Here is a 21807-nt window from a genome sequence, read left to right as displayed (position 1 = left end):
AGGCTCTGGGAAGTACAGTTTGGAATGGGTGGGCCTGAGGGGCCCCTCCCTGCAGGCGGTGGTATGGGAGCAGGCTTGGCTGTTTCTGTGAGTGTGAACACAGTGCCTGTGGACTTTGCGCCTTTTGAGCATCAGGAGGCTTCAGAGGGAGAGTCCCAGACAAATGGGTGCTGCCCTTGAAGGCCTTTCCTCTTCGCCTGCATTCACCCCCTCGCCGCCCCTTGCCCCCCAACGCCTGGCCCGCACCCGGAGGCTTCCGTCCAGGGTACTGTCTGTCTGTTCCGACACGAGCTCTTTGCAGGTGGGGGCTACGTCTGATGGCTCCGTGTGCCCGGGCAAGTGGCAGGTGCCAAGGACACGCTGCGCACAGTGCGTGCTTGGGGTTCTGCACCGGTGGTGGGCGGGACCAGACCTGCTCGGCTGTGCTGGGGAGAGCAGGGGAAAACCCATCCCAGCCAGCTGCATGTCGGGGGGGTGGGGGTGCACAGGACCGTCTTGGGCCCTGCCCCCGGCTCCCGCGGCTCGCAGGCGGGGCACAGCCGGGCTGGCACTTGTGGGCCAAGGTCTTGACTTTTTTTTTGGAACGAGGCTGGGACTTTTTAAAAAAATGTAATAGTAGGGGACACACAGAGCTCTGGAGCGAGGAGGTGTTGAAGTGCGTTCTGTGAACTCACGCCTGCCACCTCTGCTCTCCGCCTCACAGCAGCCCCTTCTGTAGCCTTCCAGTGTTCCTGCACGAAGGCAAGGCAAAAGCAAGGTCGTGTTCTTGTGTCTCCCTTTTTGTTAAATGAAAGCTAGCACACCACGTGCAACTGTACACCTTGCGTTTTTACTTTCAGTGCAGTCTAACGTCCCGCGTCAGTAGGTAGAGAACCCCCGTCTTCCTCTCTCGTAATGTGAGAGAGAGAACTGCTGTGTAGACTCGTGGCGTTGCCCTCCGTTTTGTTGTGAGTCCCGCCCCTGTGCCGCAGCGGCCGTTCCCCACGTGCTGCATCCTGACAGGCCCGCGGATGTGCGGTCTTACCTGCGCGTCACTCCAGTGAGCAGGTGGGGCTGCAGGCGGCCCCCTCAGGGGCAGCGCTGGCTCAGAGGGTAAGCAGGTTCGTAATTTTCATAGAGTTTGCCAAACTGCCCTCCGCACGGTTACTGCACTTGGCACCCCCACCGGCCGGTGCCAGGGCCGGCACCCCACACCTCAGCAACGGAAGGGGCAGGCAAGCGTGTGAGCCCCCGCCAGCTTGGCAGGTGCAAAGAGGATCTCCGCATAGGCTTCATTCGGGTTTCCTGAGGTGCGAGTTGGTCGTATTGTCATGCTTCAGGACCATTTACTTTTTTTTTCGTGGGCAGTTCTTTTTCCCATTTTTTTCTTGGGTTATTGGTTGCTTATTTCTCAATTTCTGTGAGTTCTTTATATCTTTGGAAGGTTCATTTATTGTGTTATGAGTTGTAAACACTTTTTCAGGCTGGGAGTTACTCTGATCTAGCCAGATTCTTTTGAGTACCCAACCCCCACCCCTGTCTCCTGTGTGTAAAGACCCAGGCTGCGGCGTTGGGGCAGTCTAGTCCTACTGGGGCAGAGCCACAGCCTTGGCTTCCATGCAGGATTTTAAGTTAATTGGCCACAGACACGTTTTCAGCGTGAACACACAAGAATGAGTGTGTTTGAGTCCGCTGGGGATGGGCTGCTTGATGCCGTGGAAATAGCCCACCCCTGAAGTCTCAGTGCCCGGCACAGCGAAGGCCACGTGTCCAGTGTGTCCGGTGTGTGTGGTCATTGTCAGCATTTGTGGACAGACTGATGGAGCACCATTTTTTCTGATTGTTATTTGCAGCTTTATTGACGTGTGATTTAGGTACCACGCAATTAAGGTCACTCGTTTGAAATGCACAGTGCAGGAGCTTTCAGTCTATTTAGGGTTGTGCAGCCCTCAGCATTCCTCACCCCCAAAGAAGCCTGCGCCCAGTGAGCGGTCACCCCCCCCCCCGCCCCAGCCTGTCAGTCTGCTCTGTGTCGCGTGGACGTGCCTGTTCTGGACGAGCCCTGTAACAGAGTCGCATAGTGCATGGCCCTTCGTGTCTGGCTTCTCTGTGTGTTTTCAGAGTTCATCGTGTTGGAGCAGGTATCTGTACTTCCTTCCTTTTTAAGACTGAGCAGTATCTCGCTGTTTGGATACACCAGTGTATTATTTTATGTACCCGTTCACTGGTTGATGCCAAGCTCTTTTCACTTTCTGGCTGTAGGAGCAGTGCTGCTGTGGACACTGGTGTGCGTCCGTGCCTGGGCACCGTGTCCTTTCTCTTGTTAGAGACACAGGCCTCCACCGTCCCCACCATGTTGGGAAAGGAACACGGAGAATCGCACACCGGCTTCTAAAGTGCTGGGCAGACGGTGACGCGCACCACCTGTACCACACTGTGGTGGCCCGTGTGGGGACTGACTCTGCGGGGCTGGGGGGAGCGCAGTGCTGCAGCAGGCCGGGAAGGAGGTGAGCTGCAAATACTCGGCGAGTAGAACTCATGGCTACAGACAAGAGAAGTGGGCGTTCACGCTGCCCGGGAGAGGGACTCTGTGTGGGAGGGGTCGCTCCAGGTGGAAATTACCTGCAGCTAACTGGTTGACCTTGAGAGCTGGCTGGTGGGAAGCCCTGGTGTCTTCCAGGGAGCAGCTGGGAAGCACGTGACGGTCTTGCAGAGGAGGAGGCAGCCTGTGGAAGTAGCATTAATTAGGTCCGTGCAGAGGAGGGGCGGGGCTGGGCTTCCCTGAGGGGACCCACGCCCTCTCTCCTCACCTGTCAGGTGCCTCCTTTGCAGATGCGGCACACAGTCAGGAAAGAGCAGCTGTCACCTCGGTGAGTTGGCCGGCAGCAGCGAGCCTGTGGTCCCTGAGTGGACAGGCCCAGCCTCCCCGGTCTTGGTCCTGCCGTCCCTGTGGAGTATCGCCGAGCAAAGGATGCCTCCTCTCCCACCTGGTTGTCCCAGGGAGGCCGGAGGAGGAGGCTGGTGGCCGGTGACTCTTCTGAGGCAAGTATCAGTTCTGCCTCTGAAGCAGGGTGTTTTCTGGGCAGATCGCATGTGCACAGTCGTCCGGGCTGAAAACGCACTCCTTTATTGTTATTTTTCTAAACAAAGTAGGGCAAAGGCAACATAAACATAGTTTGGACAAAAGCATTTGGCTAACGGAGATAAAAGCCAAAGGAAAATAACAACTTCAGTTTCTTTTTGGTTTTTGTGTTTTGACATTTGGCAGCGTACCTCTAATCTTTTAAGAATTAAAAAAAATTACATGGTGTGCAAACTGCAAACTGTGGTTTGTGTCTGCTCGTTAAACGCGGTGTGAAGTCGGCCCAGCCCAGAGCCTCCCTCGCCGGGTGGGACGTTGCTGCCCCTGCTGAGCGGTCTCTGGGAGGCCAGGGGCCGGCAGGCAGCCCTGTGGGAGTGACAGTCTCACTCCGCCATCTGTGGGGCCTCGAGGGCTGCTGCTTCCGTTTTCCAGAGGAGGAAGCCGAGATTCAGTGGGGCGACTGAAAAGTGGCCGGAGGGCAGCCATCTTTCCGCTTGACCAAGTTGCTGTTTTCAAACTAGAGCGCTGTCAGAGGCCATGTTTCGTATTCTGTAAGCGCGTTTGCGGGTCCTGGATTTAGGGGTTGGGTGGGGGTGCGGAGAGCAGCCGGGATGAGGGGGAGCAGGTGGGGGCTGGAGGCATTCCTTCCGGTGGCAGATGTGTGCCCGGCACCACGCCAGCTCCAGTGTGGAGACAGTCGGGGCCTCTGTCCCCAGAGCCTGCGGTCCAGAGGTCGTGGGAGGAAGGGGTGGGGAGCCGGAAGCGGGCGGCCTCCCAGGCCTCTGGCTCCAGCAGCCGGGCAGCAGGTGGTGGGTGCTCAGCAGAGGCTCCCCGGAGGGAAGGGGCGGTGGGCAGTGAGTTCAGTTTTGTGGCACAGAGAGCTGGGCCTCCAGGCAGCGGGTCTAGGAGGTCCGTGTGCAGTCCCCTCCCCCACCCCTGTCAGGGTGTCCGGCCTTTGGCAGCCTAATCAGGAGATGGCACGGCTCTCCCACTACCGTCCTGGCACCAGAGGCCTGCTTCTTGCCACCCCTCGGCCTCTGCGTGCCCTGAACCCTCCACTCTCCCTCCGGCCCCGATGGCCCTGCTGTGTCTGTGCCCCTCCTGGTCCTTCATGGACTTCTCTGGTGGCCACTCACATCCCCATCTCTGCCCTCCTGGGTCCCTCCAGAGGAGCGAGTAGCCCCTGCACCCTCCCCAACCCTCGGCACCGGCTGCCCTTGGCCTCTGCACTCACCCGCCTGTCCCGCCAGCGCCTCCAGCCGCATTCATCTGAGATAGAACTGCTTGTTCTGAGTCTTTCCTTCTGAAACCAGCACACTTTCCCCACCCTGACATCCTGCTAAAGGTGCCTCTGTTTCCGCCCATTCCCGCCTGCTTGGGGCCTGCGCTTCTGGTGGTTCCTGCCCTCCCCGGTCCTCCCCACAGCCCTCTCGCCCTCTTCGGCTACGTCAGGAGCTCAGAAGTGCCACCTTGATGGTGTCACATCTCTGCCCGCAAACACACAAACCCACTCCAGTAGCTTTGACTTCAGCAGTGTTTCTTAAAATAATTTTAAATGGTAACAGTTGAACGTTACTCATCTTAATAGTTTTTTAATCTTAAAAATGCCACGGTACTTTGGCACTTCCTCCGAGAGTTAGACAGAGAGCTACCGTGTGACCTGGCAACCCCCCTTGTTGGTGTCTGCGCAGGAGAGGCCAGCACACACGTCCACACAAAAACGACACAGAGTTCATAGCAGCATTATGCACGACGGCCAAAAAATGGAAACAGCCCAGACGTCCTCCAGCGGATGTGGGGGTGGATGAAATGTGGTCTGTCCGTATGGTGGGGAATTTACTCAGCCGTCAGGAGGAGTGAGGTACTGAGAGTGTGGTGTGAGTGGACCTTAAGACATGCTGGGTGAGAGGAGCTGGACACAGACGGCCGCACACTATGAGATTTCGTTTCCGTGAAAGTCCAGAGTAGGTGCACCCAGAGACAGGGGAGGTGAGTGGTTGGCAGGGCCGGGCGGCAGGCGGGGCGGGCGGTGGCTGCTGACGGGTAGGGCTGCTTTGGGTGATGCAGATGCATACGGCGGTGACGGTTATCCCGCATCGTGAGGATGCGGAATTGTGTGACTTGTACACTTTAAATGGTGAATTTTATCTCAATGCAAACAAATAGAAAGGCCCCCTCCCCCCAAAACGCCTCAGCAGGGATACCTGACTTCATGTGTGTTACTACCTAAGGCGAGTCTTGGGGTTTAAAAGGAAGTTGATTTGAAGAAAAACACTGAGCAAACAGCAGTGCGGCGTTCCTGAGAGGGCGTCTGGCTCCCAGGGAGTGCCCCGTGGTAGCCGTTACTGCTGCGATGGGGCGGGGACGAAGCGGCGTCTGGCAGGCGGGTGAGCCGAGTGCGAGTGCGGCGTGAGGCCGGGCCCCTTCCCTGTCCACACGCCGTCCCGCGGGCGGCAGGGTCTCCCGTGAGCGTGCAGCCTGCGGCCGCTGCCGCGCGTGGGCCGTCTCCAGTCCAGGCCGGAGCCACGTGCTGTGCTTCCCTGTGGGCGTCGATCTTTACACGCCGGGTGTGTGCAGAGTGCCTGTCAGATCTGGTGTCGACTAAACCGTTCAACTGTCTGCACCGTGATGGCAAAACGATGTTCTAAAACAACAGCAAGGCTGCTTTTACCATGTCGTGCTGGGGACGTGTGCGTGCCCCGTGGACGCAGTTCCCCTCCGAGGGACTCGGTCTGGAACAGCGAGGCACCGTGCCCCAGGAGACACGCGCACACCAGCACTCTTCACCGTGGCAGGAGCTTGAAATGAGTCCAGCTGTCTGCCGGCGGGGCGGTGAGGGGTGCGCTGTCACGCGTGAACCAGGCAGGCGCGACCCCGCGGGGAAACGCTGAGCTGCAGCAGACGCGCAGCCGCCCGCGCGGGCCTCAGCGACGTGGTGTCGACGGCCAGAGCCAGTTGTGGAAGTTTCCCACCGTGCGCGGCAGATTATTCTTTTTTAAAAAGCAGGGCACTCAGGAGCTGAGAACCGGAGCCGCCTGCCGGGGCGGGGCCGGCTTCCACTGGCTCTCCTGTGCGCCGGCAGCTCCAGCTCGGCTCGGCTCGGCTCGGCTCGGCTCGGCGGCTCTCGGAGGCGCAGCGGGAAGACCTGGGGGCCCCGCCCCTTCCAGGCCGGCTCTGGTATTTAAGAGTCCCGTCAGTGCTGCCGAGTAAATAAAACACTGGGAATGTCTCCAGCAGGGGAGGGCGGAGGGGAGTCACATTTTCACTCTGAACCAAAAAAGGAAGTTTACCTTTCAGCGCCGAGACCCGGTCTTTCCTGGGGGTGTCTCAGACGCCACCTGTGCTAAAGGAGTAATTGGAGCTCTCAGGTGTTCCAGCCAGGTGACTGATTTAACAGAAGACACTGTGGCAGCCAAACACGTCCTCCTTAAGGGTGTGAGTTCTGAAGAGCTGGTTTTCAAATCGTTGCGGCCTCACTCTTCAGGCTCCCACCCTGCCTGGTGTCACCGAGTAGCCGTCTGTGGGCCATCGCAGCTCCCAGAGTGACGCTTTCTTGGGAGAGCACTGGAGGCACTCTGCCTTTGCGGGCTGCCTGGAAGGAGCTGCGACCGCCAGGGCTGGACCCTGGTGCAGTGCTCCACCTTCAGGGCCTCAGCCTCCGCTCGCGGGCGGCCCCTGGGCGCCGTCCAGCTCCGGCATCTTTGCTCCTGCCGCTTGGTTCGGTGAGCTGGGCAGGCCCTCCCATGACCAGCTGGACAGGTAGGAAGACAGTTGCTTCTCTGCCATCTTCTGGCCCCTTAAGCAGCAGGATGGGGTCCCTTCTAGGCCTTCAGATTCAGTGAGGAAAAATTCGTTCTTCTCATGACTCAGAGCACTGGATTTGTCTGAAACCAAACAGGGTAAGAATAGAGATCAGAGGCTAGGGCAGAGGCCAGAGGTCTGGGATCAGATCCTGGTCCTGCCGCTTGCTGGCACTAGCTTGGGCCCGTTACTTAACCTCTCTGAGCCTCAGCTGCCTCCCCTGGGAAATGAAGATGCTGAGGGTAATTACCCTGGAGAATTCTTGCAGCTCCGGCGAGCAGCTCACGTGAAGTCGCACCTGGCGTGTGGTCGGGGCTCAGTGCTCCCTAGCTTGTTTCGAGAGCCTCTCCTGTGTTCTGTTACTGTGCTGAGCCTGTCGTCTTACAATTACTGCTGGCGTCAAAGGGTTAGCACACCCGAGACCTTCCTCGGAAGTGCCAGCCGCACAGGAGAAGAGTGGGGCTGGTAACTGTGTCATGTGTGGTTGGAAAGAGGCTTGGGGGTGACACCCCCACCGAACTGCAGGCGCCTTCCCCCCAGCACCTTCTCCACAGAGCCCCTTGGTGCTCTGTAGGCTTTGCGCCCTGCCTTGGATGCTGCCCTGGAGTTGTCCTTGAGGGAGTGCTGAGAAACATCCTTGTGGACACATGCTGGCGCAGCCGGGCAGAGGAAGCCAGTGTCTGGACGCCGCTCTGCACCAGCCCCTCGAGGCCCGGCCTCCCGGCAGCGCCAGGCAGCAACTGTGTGCACCTCCATTAGGCAGGTGTTGAGGTGGGGGCTCTGGAGCTTGTCCCCTGGCCCCTGGGTGCCCGGCCAGGGAGGCGGGGCACAGATCCGGGGGTCGGGGGGTGGGGAACCCCGTCTGAGCCCCTGCTTGCCACCTTGGATGGCTGCTCTGGAGCCCAGGCAGCCGTGCTGCCCCTGGGCCGGCCTGGCGGTTCCTCTGTGCTAAGCACTCACTTGGCGCAGTTGTGTCCCTCCTGTCCTGTGTGCTGTGTCACCAGGCAGAACGTAGAGCAGAGCAGCTGTTCTGACCCCAGCGGTGAAGGCGCAGGGGGGAACTCAGCGGAGCCTGGTCCCAAGGTGTGAACTCTGGGTCGCGAGCAGACGGGACTGGGGACGCAGCTTTTACTCTCATTTCCTCCTGCTCCTCCACTGAGCACCGGTCAGCGCTCACCCCGAATCAAGCGTGAACGGTGCCGGGCTCTCATGGGGCCTGGGGGCCTAGGAGGTGAACCAGCCAGCAGATGCGTGGGCAACAAAATGTCCCACACAGAGGGGCTCTGCCAAAAATTAAAGCTGGTGACTTAAGAGTGAGCGGTGGTTCCAAGGAGGCGGTGTTTTAGTTGGGATCTAGAATGGCAGGAGAGAGACACTGTGGTGACAGTCCCGGTGAGTGGGAGGCTGGCGGGCAGAGAAAGCAGCACGGGGGCCCAGGTGGTCCCAGTCGGCAGGAAAGTGACTGGGACAGGGGCGCAGCACACTGGCAGCACAGGAAGAGTTAATCTCCTGAAGTCTGGACGGTGAGGCTTATCTTTTGACCTTTTGCTGAAGTGCTCCGTCCCCGGGCCTGCGGGGTCGGGCTGGGGACAAGGCCCGCCTGTGGAGTTCAGTGGATGTCAGCCGTCACTGCCTGAAGTCCGAGGGGGCCTCCTTCCTCCACAGCCGCGTGGGGAGAGGCGCGACCTCCCAGGTCTGCTGGGTTAAGGGCAGTGGTGAGCACGCCACTCCTTTTCGTGGTCTCGTGCTTGCACAGCGTGGAGACACCTGCTTCCTGCCCGCAGTTCCTCTGGGCAGCATCTTGAGCTCCTTTTGAGGAGAGTGTCCGGTCACTGCTGTGCCTGACACCAGGCCTGTGGGGCTCTGGCCACGGGGCCCACGGCCCCCGCTTGGCTTCCGCTCTCCCGCTGGCTCCTTGGGACATGGCGAGAGCCAGCACCGGGCGCCACCACGGTGACCAGCCAGCTCTAAATTAAGCATGAAATCATGGGAATTCTGAATTTTCCCATGTAGCTCTGCTTTTTTTCCCCCGAAGATGTCAAGCTGGGAAACTGTACTGATCAAATTGTCATCCATCACCGGGCGTGCCCTGTGGGGTGGGGTGGGTGTGAAGCCATCAGATGCCCCTTCTGTGACCCCCAGCCTCTGGGTGGCATAGCCGTCTGCCGTGACCGGGCTTTTCTGGCAGCAGAGTCACGACGTGTAGACTGCACACTGACCCAGGGACACACGTGCACGCTGCCTTCCTCGGAGGAGGGACGAGTTCTTGTGCATCCCAAGGGCCGTGGGGGGCCCTGTCCTCCTGCCCAGCTGGAGCCCCGCTGGCCGGCTGAGAGGGACACCCACCACTAAGCTTGTTCCCAAATCCCAGCCTCCGCGTGGCAGACCTGTGGCTGGAGCTGGTATCGCTGGGCGTGAGCCAGTTGTCACAAAGGGCCTGGGGACCGAAGGGTTTGGCAGAGCATCTGGCCCTCCCTGTCCCTTCAGGAGTACGAGGCTGGTCCCAGCCTGGCCTGGAGCCCTGCTTTCCCAGCTCCCGGGTCTGTGTGCTCTGGGTGTGTGTGCTCCCGGGTCTGTGTGCTCTGGTCTCCGTGCTGTTTGCTCTTTGGCGTGATTTTTGAAGAGTGCTGCCCGTGATCAGGCATTTGCAAAACTACTTTGAGGAGTGGGGGAGGTGGGGAGCATTTGGGGTTCTTTGTTCTTTATGCAGGAGTTTGACCCCTAGGGAGGCACAGCTTGTCCCACCCCCACTTCTGAGTGACTGGGGGTTGGCCAGAACGTGCCTCCTGACCCCGTCCTTGCTTCACACCATCTTTAAGATGACCACATTTCAGTACCTGTGTAACCTGCATTCCCGGAGACCAAATGGCGGGCCACACTGGTGAAGAAAAACGAGGTTCTGCATGTGTGTGCTCAGTGCTTCCTTTCTGCTTTTAGAAGAATCACGGACACGCAGTCATAGGAGGCTGATGTGGGATTTGAACTCTCCGAGACTGCTGTGTCTGGGGAGAGGCTCCAGTGGCCCTTTGGTGGGGGGGGGGAACGGGTGGTCCAACACAGGGGCGGGGCCTTCAGTCCCCGCTGTGGCCGGAGAGGGTTTCACGAGCAGTTTCATGGTACCTGCCTTATCATCTGGAAGCTAAGCCTCGAATGTTTGGTTTTGAATTTCTTTAAGTATATGAGTGTAAAGGTTTTGAAGTCACTTTTGGGAGAGAGGAAATCTGGTTTCTCCCCCGAGGAGTCATCGGGATGCGGACGCCGCGTTGTCAGTGAGGCAGGCGCTTCCCTCTCTGGCCGAGCCTCACGTCCCCGGCAGGTGTTCAGGCTATCTCCCCGCACCGGCGGCAGCGCGGCGTCGGGTACTAGGTTATTGCTCTCAGCCACGCTTTCTCTCTAGGCGAACGGTCACTGGAGAGGAGAGCCGCACTGTCCCAGCTGTCCCAGTGCTACCGCTGCGGTGGCCACGCGGGCCATGGTCTGGGCCGCCCAGGCAGAGCCTCTGAGGGGGGCCACAGCACCTTGTCCGTGGCGGGGAGGGGCTGTGTCCTCGCTCTTGCCCCTCGCACAGACAAGTGAGACCCAGTGGTTCACAGATTAGCATTTGTGACTGTCACTCAGTGACCTGTGGCCCTCATTTCAGCATGCCCGGACGTCACCACAGAGCTTGGAAAGGCTGTCGCATCTCTTCAGCGCGATTCTGTGTTCACAGCTCTGTGTACTGCTGCAGGGGAGGTGGCTGCAGCCCAGCCCTTGTGCTCCCTGTCACCTGCCTTGAGAAAGTCACAGGAGGCTGCCAGACGCAGGAGGTGGGAGCTACCACCTGCGGGGAGGATTTCCAGATCGAGTTGTGCAGCGACATCTGTTGATAGTGACAAGATGATCACCGTCAGTGCTGACTGACCTGTGACTTCGGGTTTTGGGGTTGGGGGAGGGTGCTGTTCCACTGAAGCTAGCCCTGGTCCCTGAGGATGGTCCCTGATCCCTGAAAAGCCACCAGAATCTCTGGGGGGGGTGGTTTGTTGGAGACCCTGACTGACAGGGCGCATCCTCTCCACACTTAGCCGGCCACGTGCCGTGTCGCACAGCATGATTGCACAGACACATGGGGGCCTTGGCCAGGGACCCACCTGGCTGCTCCAGCCTTGGAGAGCCTCTTCCTCTGTGCTGACGACTCTAGACTCGGAAGGAATTTCCCCACCCAGCTCTACAGGCCCTGTTTATGGAATTCTTCTTGCCTCCAGGGGCATCACTCTGGCCTTGGAATTTTTTGTTTGTGTTTTCAGTTTTGTTCTAGTTGCTGTTTTATTCAGTCTCTGTCTAGTCCCCACTGTTGAATTCTAGTTGTGTTTTCAAATATGCCAGAATTTTTCTGCCCCAGCCTGTCCTCGGCAAATGCAGTGATTCAGCTGTTACTTTACGGTCACCATTACCAGCTAAAGAGTGACGACCCGGACTTTGGCGGGGCACCTGTGTTTTGAGGGGCGAGGACGCAGCTGCTCGGGTGGCCTGGGCGCCAGTCAGCTGTGGCTGAGGGGCCTGGTTGGAGCCCCTGTTTGAGGTCTGGGGGGGCCCATGCTGCACATGTGCCATTCGCTGTTGCCTGAGACAGGAGAGCAGGCGGCCGCAGGTGGCACAAGACTGCGCTGGCTCCCGCAGCCGAGTGCGGGGCGAGTGGCTTCAGGTGCAGGTGGGCCTTCGGGCTCAAGTGGTGTCCTGTCCTGCTCCGGCTCTGTCCCTGGGCTCCCTGCTGGCTTCTGCGTCGGCTTCACCTTAGGTGAACCCCGGCTCCGTGGGGGCTTCCAGCAGTGCTCTGATGGGCTGGGCCACTCCCTGCTGGAACCACTCCCTGCCAGCGGCCAAGGCTCCTTCCACGACAAGGGGTGTGGGAACAGCACAGGCAGAAACAACAGGTCCCATCTCTGGCATGGAGCTGAAGGGGCCTTTGGCTTCAGGAACCATCCCTGTTGCTGGGGACTGACTGTAGTAAAGGGAGTGTCCCTTCCACATCGAATAGCCTGGCCCTTGGTGTGGCGTCTCCAGAGCTGCCGAGGGCCTTTGCGGGGCCTGGCGGTGGTGAGCATCGCAGGCCAGCCGACATCATCGTCGTCAGGCCCAGAGGTGATGGGGCCCCCGTTGTTTCCGCAGTCCCGGGTGCAGGCGCCGTGAGCAGGCAGGGGTGCTGGCAGCCTGAGGAGGGCAGTGTGGGCGGCGAGCAGGCAAACTGTGCGAAAAAGAGTGAGAACAGAACAGAGCTCAGGTCCCCAGCCTGCACTTGAGGGGCGCCCCGCAGGGGTGCAGCGCGTTTGCGGCCCAGTCCTGAGGTGGGAGGGGAGGTTTAAAGTGGGCTCTGGCGGACTCGGGCGGGGCACCTGGCCCGCTGGCCCTGAAGATGGCTCCTCGGAGGTGCCTTCGGGGCCCCTGTCCCGTCAGGAGCCGTGCACCCTGTCCACCCTTCTCGCCGCTTCTGGGCCTGGGTCCTCTGTGGCTTTGGGAGAATAGCAGGTGGTTTATGCCCTTGGTGTATTTTTTCTGACCGTGACAAATTTTCTTAGCTTCAAAGCCTAGATATTTCAGACAGACTGGCAGCAGGTGTCTCTGCGGGGGCCGCAGCCCTCTCTGAGGTGTCCGGGAGGGCAGAGCCCCAGCCCTCACGCACATGAATTGCTGCCTTTTCTTTACCACCAGGGGCCTTGGAGGCTCGGGGGTGCCCTGGCCAGGCCTCATGGCCTCTCGCTGGGAGGGCACGGGCTCCAGCTGTCCTGGGCACCCCCCAAGCAGCCGGACGAGAGGCCGGGAGGCCAGTCAGCAGAGCCCCGCGCATCCTTTCTTCCTAAGGAAGTTGATTCTTTTCACTATAGTTGTGATCATTCATGTCCTTTTTACCAGGACCGTTTGTTCTGACTGTTTAGTGGGAGCTGCCTCCTGACCCGGGGGAAGGTGGCCGGACGTCCTCGGTGCTGGGCCCCAGCTCCGCCTGCTGTGCCCCTGGGAAGCGGGGCAGGCGTTCCTGCTGGCGCACGGTGGGGTGACAGATGAAGTGCTGGGAGGCCCCCTGGGCCTTAGGGGCATCTGAGCGCCACCAGCGACGTGGACAAGTGTTTGCTCTTGGAGCTGGAGACGCTGTTGGGAGGAGCTGTGCTCTTGTCCCTTTTGAGGCGTGAGAGTGGCTGTGGGTGAACATCCTCACTGTGTCAGGTGCGCGGGTCCCTGTCAGGCCAGACGTCCTCTCACCGCCCTGGCAGACCAGCGCTGCTGTTCATAACACGCCTGCCGCCTCGAGGGGCGCCTGCAAGTGAACGCTTGTCTTTCTTTCTTTCGCCAGGTCATGGCGTCCAGCTTCTGGGACCTGAGGCTCCAGCAGAGGCAATGACCACCAGGGACCCTGCCCCAGACCTGTTACAGAGCCCAGACCTTCTTGGGACACGAGCCTGCCCGGGACAGGGAAGCTTCTCTCTTTGAAGAGCTTTGCGTTTGTAACAAAGGAAGTCAAGATGACGACTTCATCCATCAGGCGGCAGATGAAAAACATTGTGAACAATTACTCGGAAGCCGAGGTAAAAGTCCGGGAAGCCACCTCCAATGACCCGTGGGGCCCGTCCAGCTCGCTGATGACTGAGATTGCGGACCTGACCTACAACGTGGTGGCCTTCTCGGAGATCATGAGCATGGTGTGGCGGCGGCTCAACGACCACGGCCGGAACTGGCGGCACGTGTACAAGGCGCTGACGCTGCTCGACTACCTCGTCAAGACTGGCTCTGAGCGCGTGGCCCAGCAGTGCCGCTGAGAACATCTTCGCCATCCAGACCCTGAAGGACTTCCAGTATGTCGACCGCGACGGCAAGGACCAGGGCATCAACGTGCGTGAGAAGTCCAAGCAGCTGGTGGCACTGCTCAAGGACGAGGAGCGGCTGAAGGCTGAGCGGGCCCAGGCCCTCAAGACCAAGGAACGCATGGCCCAGGTGGCCACCAGCATGGGCAGCAACCAGATCTCCTTCGGCCGAGGCTCCAGCCAGCCCAACCTCTCCACCAGCTACTCAGAGCAGGAGTACGGCAAGGCTGGGGGGTCGCCCGCCTCCTACCACGGCTGTGAGTAGTGGCCCGAGTGCCGCGGGGGCCCAGGGCTCGTGGCCTGGCCTCCTCCGCACCAGCCTCTGGCAGCCCAGGCGGCAGTGCCCTTGGCCTGCCTGGAGTTATGGTTACCGAGGGGCTTTTGGCCCCTGGGCTGCTCTGGCTCGGGGGTCTGGAGCCCCTCCACTACACTGGGGTTTGCCTCTGTACATGTGGCCCTCGAAGCAGGCCTCCTGCTGCCTCCTGCAGTGAGGGGCTGGCCCACTGCACAGCAGGGGTCCTGGCTGTTCTGGGTGACCTGGTTCCTTTAGTGTCAAATTCAGTGTCTTTCTAGTGACTGTGCTGTGGGTCTCCTGACCTGCTCAGCATCTCTGCTGCCTCAGGTGGGAGGGCATTCCTGTGGGCCGCTCAGTTGCCCAGCTGGGTCTGTGCTGGTGTGTGTGTGGGTGCTGCTCTGTTGTCTTATTTTGCACGTCAGTTACTCTGGGTCTTTGTCTGGCAATCAGGAGACTTCAGGGGTCAGAAGTGGGGCTCAGGGCCTGAGCCATGCTGGCATCCTGGTGGTCGAGTGGTACCGTCCCTGGAAGGGTGCCCCTCTGCCTTCGCAGTGCAGAGGTGAGACAGGTGGCCCTGTGGCCTGGAGTGGGGATGCAGAAATTTAATCTTTTTACTGTAAGGACAAAAGTGCAGGTCCCCATACCCTTTGTTTTTGGAATCAGTAACTCAGCACAAGGGTGAACTTGTTATAAAGGGACTTGCTAGCGGTTTGACAAACCCTTGTCGACCCGGCTTAGTTGCCAAACCACGTGCCGCTGGTTCCCGCTCCGGCAGGTCTTGGCTTGGTGATGTCCCGCCACCTGCCGCATTTTGAGAACCCGGTCGAGCAGGAGATTGCGTAGTAGGTTCAGACTCCCTACCTCTAGGGATCCTGAGTTCCTGTGACAGAGGTTGGTGTTTCCTGTCCCTCTTGTGGTTACTGCCGTTTCCCCGCTTGGCTTGAGCTCCTCTGCTTAGGCAAAGGCTGTGACCTTCATGAAACCCCTTGGAGGAAATGGGCTCCGGGGGCTCCCCCCAGTGAAGGAAGACCACCCTGGGGAAGTGAGGCCACATGTCTCCCTCAGGGAGCCCCTCCACCCCAGGAAGGCCCTTCCTCGGAAGTGGCTGCGTCTGAGCCTAAGGCCCCGGCTTTGGGGGCTACTCTCCTCCCCACGAGCCTTTTGCAGTCATGGTCCCCCAGGCCAGAGGGCAGAAGTGAGGAGCTGAAGCCATGTCCCCTCTGTCAGCCTGAGGGTGTTCCAGCTGCAGGGACGGGGCAGGGCCGCCAGAGCCTGGGCATCTGGGTGGCCCGGTCCTGGTTCTGCCACCATGAGGTCCCCTCTCTGAGCTCCCTCAGCGTGGTCCCCTCCGACCTTGGGCTTGAGCTGCATGTGGAGGGTCAGAACGGGGTCCCTGGCTGTTCACTTGCCTGGCCCGGCCGCGCCCTCTCCTGCTAACAGCCTGTCTCTCTCTGTGTGTGTGTGTGTCCCTGCCCTGCAGCGCCCGAGGCCTCGCTGTGTCCCCAGCACCGCACGGGGGCCCCGCTGGGTCAGAGTGAGGAGCTGCAGTCGCTGAGCCAGCGCCACCCCTTCCTGCTGCACCCGGGGCCGGCCTCCCGCCCAAATGGCGACGGGTCCCAGCCCTGCCTCACTTGTGACCGCGCAGCCCGAGGTGGGAGACGCTGGGCAGCTTGCTGGGGGTGTGTCGTACTGCCAGTACAGCCAACTCTCCCCCTGCCTCCTGGGCCCCAAGACCCAGGTCCAGCGCCCAGGCCTGCCTTCCTCTGTCCCCGGAGTCATGGCCTGGCCGTGCTCCCTCGGGCCTTGGCACGCCCCTGCCAGAGGGTCAGCTGCAGGCTCACGGGGCGCTGCTCTCCGGGGAAGGCCGGGGGCTGCCTGCCTCTGCCCACACCCCCACGCCCTGAGATGCTGGAGGGGCTCCGCTGTCCCCCAGACCTGGGCGTGGCAGAGGACCAGACAGCTTGGCCTGCTGAGCCAGGAGGGCGTGGCTCACATGTCACCTTGCCGGGCACACCCCTCGGGTGGTCCCGGGCGCCATCCTTGGTGGGGCAGGTCCGTGCCTTGCCGACGGCAGAGTGGGATTGCCTTGCTCCTCACTCTCTGCCGTCCCGCCGCGTGCCCACGACCGTGGCGGTTAGCTGCACTGCCAGTTAGTGCGCGGTGCTGAAGGCACCTGGCTCAGTCGGCAGCTGAAAGTAAGGCTTCCCTTTTGACTGATTGATAGTGGATTCCAGGCAGAGTCTCCAAGTGTTGCAGGTCAAACTGAAAACAGAAGCCACTGTTGTCTGCAAGAAAATGCTCTCAGTCTAGCCGGCCTGCGGTCCCCAGGGGCCCGCTGCAAGAGGGGGGAGCCGCTTCTCTTCTGCTGTTACGGGGAGGGGCACCGGGAAGAGCTTCTGTGCGGCTTCCAGACAAAGCGGTGGCCGTTACCAGCCCTGGAGACAGTCACCGCTCACTCGTGCCTCCCGACACCGCAGCCGGCCTGAGCTGGGTGCTCGTGTGATCACTGGGGTTAGCTCTGGGACATTTCCTTCACATCCTGACCTCCCCGCGCAGCTTGTGGCGGACTCTGTATGGGGACCAGCTTTGCGCTGTAGGGACCGCAGGGCAGGCGTGTTTGGAAGGCTCGCCCAGAGGCACAGGTTACACGCGTCTCTAACGGCAGATCTGCAGGGCCGTTCCCGGCGGGTCCTGCCCATTCAGTAGCTGGTGAGGTCTGTGTGGCGTCTTGGGGTTCACTCCACTCCTGGGCAGGCTGGCTCTCCCGGGCTGCTGCACATTATGCCCAGGCCGTGCCGCCCCCGTGCCATTGCCCACGTGAGTCCCTCCCCTCCGTGCCCGCCCCCCAACAACATCTGGCGAGTTGCTCGGCCCACAAGCCCGTGAGGAGTTCTCTTCTTCTTCAGCTCTGGTAGAAATTAAGGAAAAATGAGTTGGTTTGGGTTTTGACAGTTCCTCATGCCCCAGGTGCACTTGGGGCAGACGAGTGCAGCTTGACGCCCCATTTCACACTCGCTGTGCAGAGTGTGTGCCCAAGTCTCACACCCTCTCCGCCAGGGGCCGCCACTGGGGGAACTCCTTTTTGATCACCTACCCGAGTATTGAGGGTAAGCTGAGGGCTGTATCTATGCACGTGGGGGTCTGCTTTGAACAAACTGGCTTGGAATCCAGGTCGGAGAAGTCAGACTGACATGAAATACGGGCTACGATTCAGGGGAGATGTTTGTGAGGGGCGCATGTGGCACCCCAGACCCATGGGGGAGGCCTGCTGGGCATGGTGCAGACCCACGGCGGGGGCGGGGAGGCGGGCTGGCACTGTGGGGGCCCCTCAGTGTGCTCTGCTGGTGGGCATAGTCTGCTGCCGTCTGCCCAGCACCTGCGTCCTCCTGTCCCTCAGCAAGGGTTTGAGTCCCCACGTGTGCCCCCGCCCCACCCACAGGAGAGAGACGGTCACGCTGCGTGCTATATCCAAAACCGAAAAGACCCAGGTATGTGTGGGGTGGAGGTGGGGTGGTCTGAGCAATAGGAGTGCCCAGAACAAGCCTGGAGGTAGGAGGAGCTGTGGGGGTGTCTGGAGGGCAGGGAGGGTCTTTGTCCTGACACTTGGCGTCTGTGTGTGGTTGTCGCAGTGGCAGATTGCTGCGCAGACCCCCGAACACCTCCTCCTGCTGTGCCAGTGCAGGGCCCTCTGGGTCCTCAGGAGCCTTTTGGCTTTTACTCAGTGAACTGGGTGGCAGGGGAGGGTTTGGATCCAAGGAGGGATTTGATCTGATTTAAGGAGGAGAAAGCTTAGGAGGACCCTCCAGCTGTGGGGGGCGGGCGAGCGCGGGGAGACCTTTCGGGAGACCCCTGCCTGTCCCCTGGGGGAGATGACGTGCCTGGATCTTGGGGCGGTAGAGGTGGCTGGGCTGATCTTAAGGAGAGGCCGCAGGACTGGCTGGAGGGCTGGTCGGCGAGGGGCTGAGGGCCACCCCGATCACTGCCGCAGGGCACCTGCCGCCCCTCGTGGGACCTGGCCGTGGAGGTGGGGCTCTGAGGAGCCTAGGGCCTGGGAGGGAGCTCTGCCCGGGGTGCCTTCAGCTCTCTGGCCTCACCTGGCGCTTGCGGCCGCCCTCCCCACCAGAGCTGCTGCCGTGGCTGCCTGTGCCGTGCCTTGCACAGCCTGGCACAGTCAGTCGGTGCTTGGACTGCCGTGTGACGGCCTGGCAGGAGTCCAGGGGACCCTGGGTCTCCCACGCCCCCGCCGTGGTCGGCCACACCTAAGCCTGTTGCGGGGAACCTGAAAGCTTCCGTGCAGTTTTACACGTGTGTTTGGGAAGGGCCCGCGGGCAGCAGACTCTCCTGGGGCCCCGGGGAGGCCGGTTCCCTACAGCAGAGGCACCTCAGGCCTGAGTCAGACTCTCTGTGGCCCCGGCCTTGCCGGCCAGCCCGTGGGAGCGGAGCTGAGTATGCACACGTGTCTACACACAGGAGAACATGTCAGTAGGATTGTACACCTGAGGTGGGAGTCCTCCATAGGTTTGTGTTTGAAAACCGGAGAATGTGGAAGATACATTCATCATTTAAAAAAAGAAAAATCAAACCCAGCCCGTGTGTCCCTCAGAAACCCTCCTGGGACGTGAGTGTGGAGGACGCTGAGTCAGCGGAGGCCAGCAGGGAGCCTGTGGGGCGGAGCTCCACGGTGTAGGCGGGGTGACACTAGCGCTGGGGGGCGGGGCGGGGGCTGCAGCCAGGTGGTTCCCGGTGTCAGGAAGGGCAGGACAGCCAGCTAGTGGGGAGTGTGCCCAGAGCCCCTGGCCTTGCACTGGCTGTGGGCTCCGTCTTGGCAGATTGCTTTCCGAGGGGGGTGGACCAGGAATTTGGCGGGAGACGGGGTTCATTTGGCACTTCCTTTTGCTCGAGCCTGAGTGTTCTGCATGTTGTGGGACCCCTTCCTCTACAGCAGTAGTGAGTCCCCGCAGAGGCCGGCGCTGGCTGTCAGCATGAGCTTACTCTGGAGAGAGCTCATCTCTGCACGTGGGAAAGGGTCAGGAGGAGGCTGGGCAGTGATGCCAGCAGATCCTCAGAGGTGACGCATCTGTCCAGGGGTCAGACATCAAAGGGGCGCATTCCTGCCGGATGGGCTCAGGCCTCCAGGGGTCTGAATGTGCTGCGGCGAGGGTGCTGCGTGGCGAAGCTGGCCAGCACCTGAGACAGGGCAGCCTGAGAGCTGCTGGCCCCCGCCCCCTTCCCTGTAGGAGGAGCCCGTCTGCGGCTCACCCTTGCCTGGGAGGAGGCAGGACTGGTGCCAGTGGGGATGCTGAGATGGACTCACGCACTCAGACCCCCTTGGAAGAAACATGAAGCCAGAATTTCAATGCAGGTTTTCCAGAACTCTGGATCTCTTTCTCCTACTTTTCCATAAAAAAGCAATTTTTAAATTGTTGTACAAGGTAGATGGCTGTACAGTGCGCACCTGTTGCAGGGTCCATCTTGTGTACCGCTGGTGCCTCACTTTCACGATTTCTACGAGGAGGTGCACCTGCTTACAGTGTCACTCAGCGGGGGCCTGGGTCTACGGGCCCTCCTCTGATCTCAGGGTACGGTTGCTGATTGGGGTTGTTAATTAAATGACTGATGTTGACTTGTGCCGCCGAAACTTGGTGTGAGTGCGATACTTACATCTATCCCTTTGTCTTTAAAGCGCCCTTTGTAAAAGTTATAGGTCCACAAACTGTCGTTTATAGACTGTCAACAGTGGTTATGAGAAAAGCAAAGGTGGTTAAGTCAGGGTAGCTGGTGTCCAATCCATAGCTCTCGGTGACTGGTTTCCAGCGGTCAACTTGAAGGAAGGGGACATTTAAAATTATAGTATAAATGCAAATAAGAGGGAGGGTCTAAAGATAACTTCTCTTCGTGTGGGAAAGCAGGCTGTGTAGTTTTTGTGTCATCTCCGCATCTCACGGTAGTCTGTTCTGCCGTCTCCAGAGCGCCTTGCCTGAGAGGACCGTCTGCCTTCTGTCCCTGCGCCAGCAGTAGGGGCTTGTGCTCAGTGGGACAGGTGTTCAGTGAGCACTTTCGGAGCGGGCGAGTGCTAAATAAACCGTAGCTCTCGTTTTTGATGCTGTTTTATGTGGTGTGCTCATCTCCACTGGTGTCTGCCTCAGGCATGCACGTTAGTCTTTTGAAAATACATTTTGTGGGCTTTTCCGGAAGTGTGGAAGTGTTCGTACCTGTGTAGTTTCTTGATGCTTTGAGTTTAGCAATAGTATGATTCATGGTTGCTCGTTTTTGTTTAGTAACCAAATAAATACGGTTCCCGATTTTGCTAGCTGCCCTTTCTCTGTTCCCTGTTCCCTAAGCTGCTGGCTCAAGCTCGCTGCCTGGGAGTTTTTAAATGTCCCCAGGTGTGCCAAAGCCTGGGCACAGGTCTGAGCAGTCAGTTCGGAGCCTCTGGGGTGGGCTGAAGCTTCCAGGGGCGTGGTGTGCGGCCGGCTGGCCCCCTGCTCCGGGTGGGCTACCTCTCCGGGCTCCCCTCTCCGTCCAGCTGATGACCAGTGGCCTTGCCCTTTCAAAAAGTTGGAGTCAGCGGGCGAGGGGCCGACTGTCAGCAGCTAGAAATTGATGTTGCAGCGGAATCCGTCTCCTCCTGCTGCCTGCCGGCGGACAGCGGAGGCCGGCTGTCGGCGGGATGACCAGCACCCTTCAGCGAGTGCTCTCGGTGGCCCACTTCTCCAGTTCTAACTGGTAAGTGCGGTGTGAACCTGAAATAGGGAGCTCTGCTAGTTTTTTCCTTGTAGAAGTAACACATGTTCATTCCTGATGGTGCAGAAAACCCAGAAAGTAGACAGACGTGCCCGTAACCGTGGTACCCAGGCAGCTGACTCACGTGTCTGTTTCCTTCTGGACTTTGCTCTAAGCACTGTCTCCGCCAGGTTGCAGCCCTGCTGCCCTGCTGTTTGTATCATGACGTTGTGACATCCCGGCTGCCTGGACTGTGCCCACAGGTGGTCTGGAGCCCTGGTGTGTGGTTTTGTGGTGTCATCTGAATGTGGGCAAGCAAGCAGCAGCTTAGTCTGGAGAGGAATCAAAGGTCAGATCGAGACCAGATCCCTGAAGGTAGCTGTGCTGGCAGGTCTGGGTCACAGGTCTGGCAGGTGTCCCTGAGAATAGAACAGAGAACAGCATCGTAAGGGTCATTCACAGCCACGGGGCGCCCTCGGGGGCCTGGGATCATGGGGGGAGTGGAGAGCAGTGACCCGGGGCAAGGCACAGACCCAGGGGTCCCCCACCACCCAGTTTCATAGAAGCAGACGCCCGAGGAGATCCACCGTTTGTGCGTGGCCTCACTGCTGGCGCGTGCTGGGGACGGGATTTGAACTCTGGCATCCCTGTTAGCCAGCGGGCACGGGGTCGTTAGTGGTGGCAGCAGTGCTGGGGCCCTGCAGGGCTTTGCCAGGAGTCACCCCGGTCGCTGTGCCGAAAAGCTGAGCTCGCAGAGTCTGCTCCCTTTAGTCAGCCTGCGTGACTGCAGGCGCTGCTTACGTCCTTTCCGACAAAGTGGTGAGCCACGGCCAGTGAGAAGCGGCAGCGTCCTGTTTTTCTGTTACCTTGATTGCTTTGCTTTCTTCTTTCAAAATCCCTCGACGTTGGCCTGCTGAAGCATCTTTGTTTCAGGAGCACATCTGGGGACCCACGTACTCCCCGCAGCAGAGGGTGCAGGCATGTGGCCTGGTGGGGCGGTCCCGGTAGCAGCCCAGCCTGGTAAAGGTAGGGAGCCCTGCCAGGGGTGCTGGGAGGCGCCTCTGAGCCTCCTCTTAGCCGGTATTTTGAGGGAAACA

At 60.0% G+C, this 21807-nt stretch overlaps 1 protein-coding gene and 1 long non-coding RNA gene across 2 annotated transcripts in view; one reads left to right on the top strand and one right to left on the bottom strand.

Annotated features, from left to right (window-relative positions):
- LOC102508163 (epsin-2) overlaps positions 1-16251 on the top strand; it is a 29804-nt gene extending 13553 nt beyond the window's left edge. Inside the window, 3 exon segments of the mRNA XM_032498957.1 lie at positions 13185-13644; positions 13646-13949; positions 15468-16251. Of these exon segments, the coding sequence (XP_032354848.1) occupies positions 13354-13644; positions 13646-13949; positions 15468-16141 (1269 nt within the window). The 5' untranslated portion in view covers positions 13185-13353 and the 3' untranslated portion in view covers positions 16142-16251.
- On the bottom strand, positions 739-5747 carry LOC116669339. The gene is made up of 3 exons (XR_004326715.1): positions 4296-5747; positions 2790-3119; positions 739-2705 (listed from the first exon to the last, which is right to left on the bottom strand). It is a non-coding gene; the product is annotated as an uncharacterized LOC116669339 (long non-coding RNA).
- Positions 16252-21807: the final 5556 nt, after the last annotated feature.

Source organism: Camelus ferus, chromosome 16 (genome assembly GCF_009834535.1).
Source record: "Camelus ferus isolate YT-003-E chromosome 16, BCGSAC_Cfer_1.0, whole genome shotgun sequence".
Lineage (NCBI taxonomy): Eukaryota > Metazoa > Chordata > Mammalia > Artiodactyla > Camelidae > Camelus > Camelus ferus.
The sequence above is the reverse complement of the archived record's forward strand: the minus strand, read 5'-3'. Positions and strand labels throughout refer to the sequence as shown.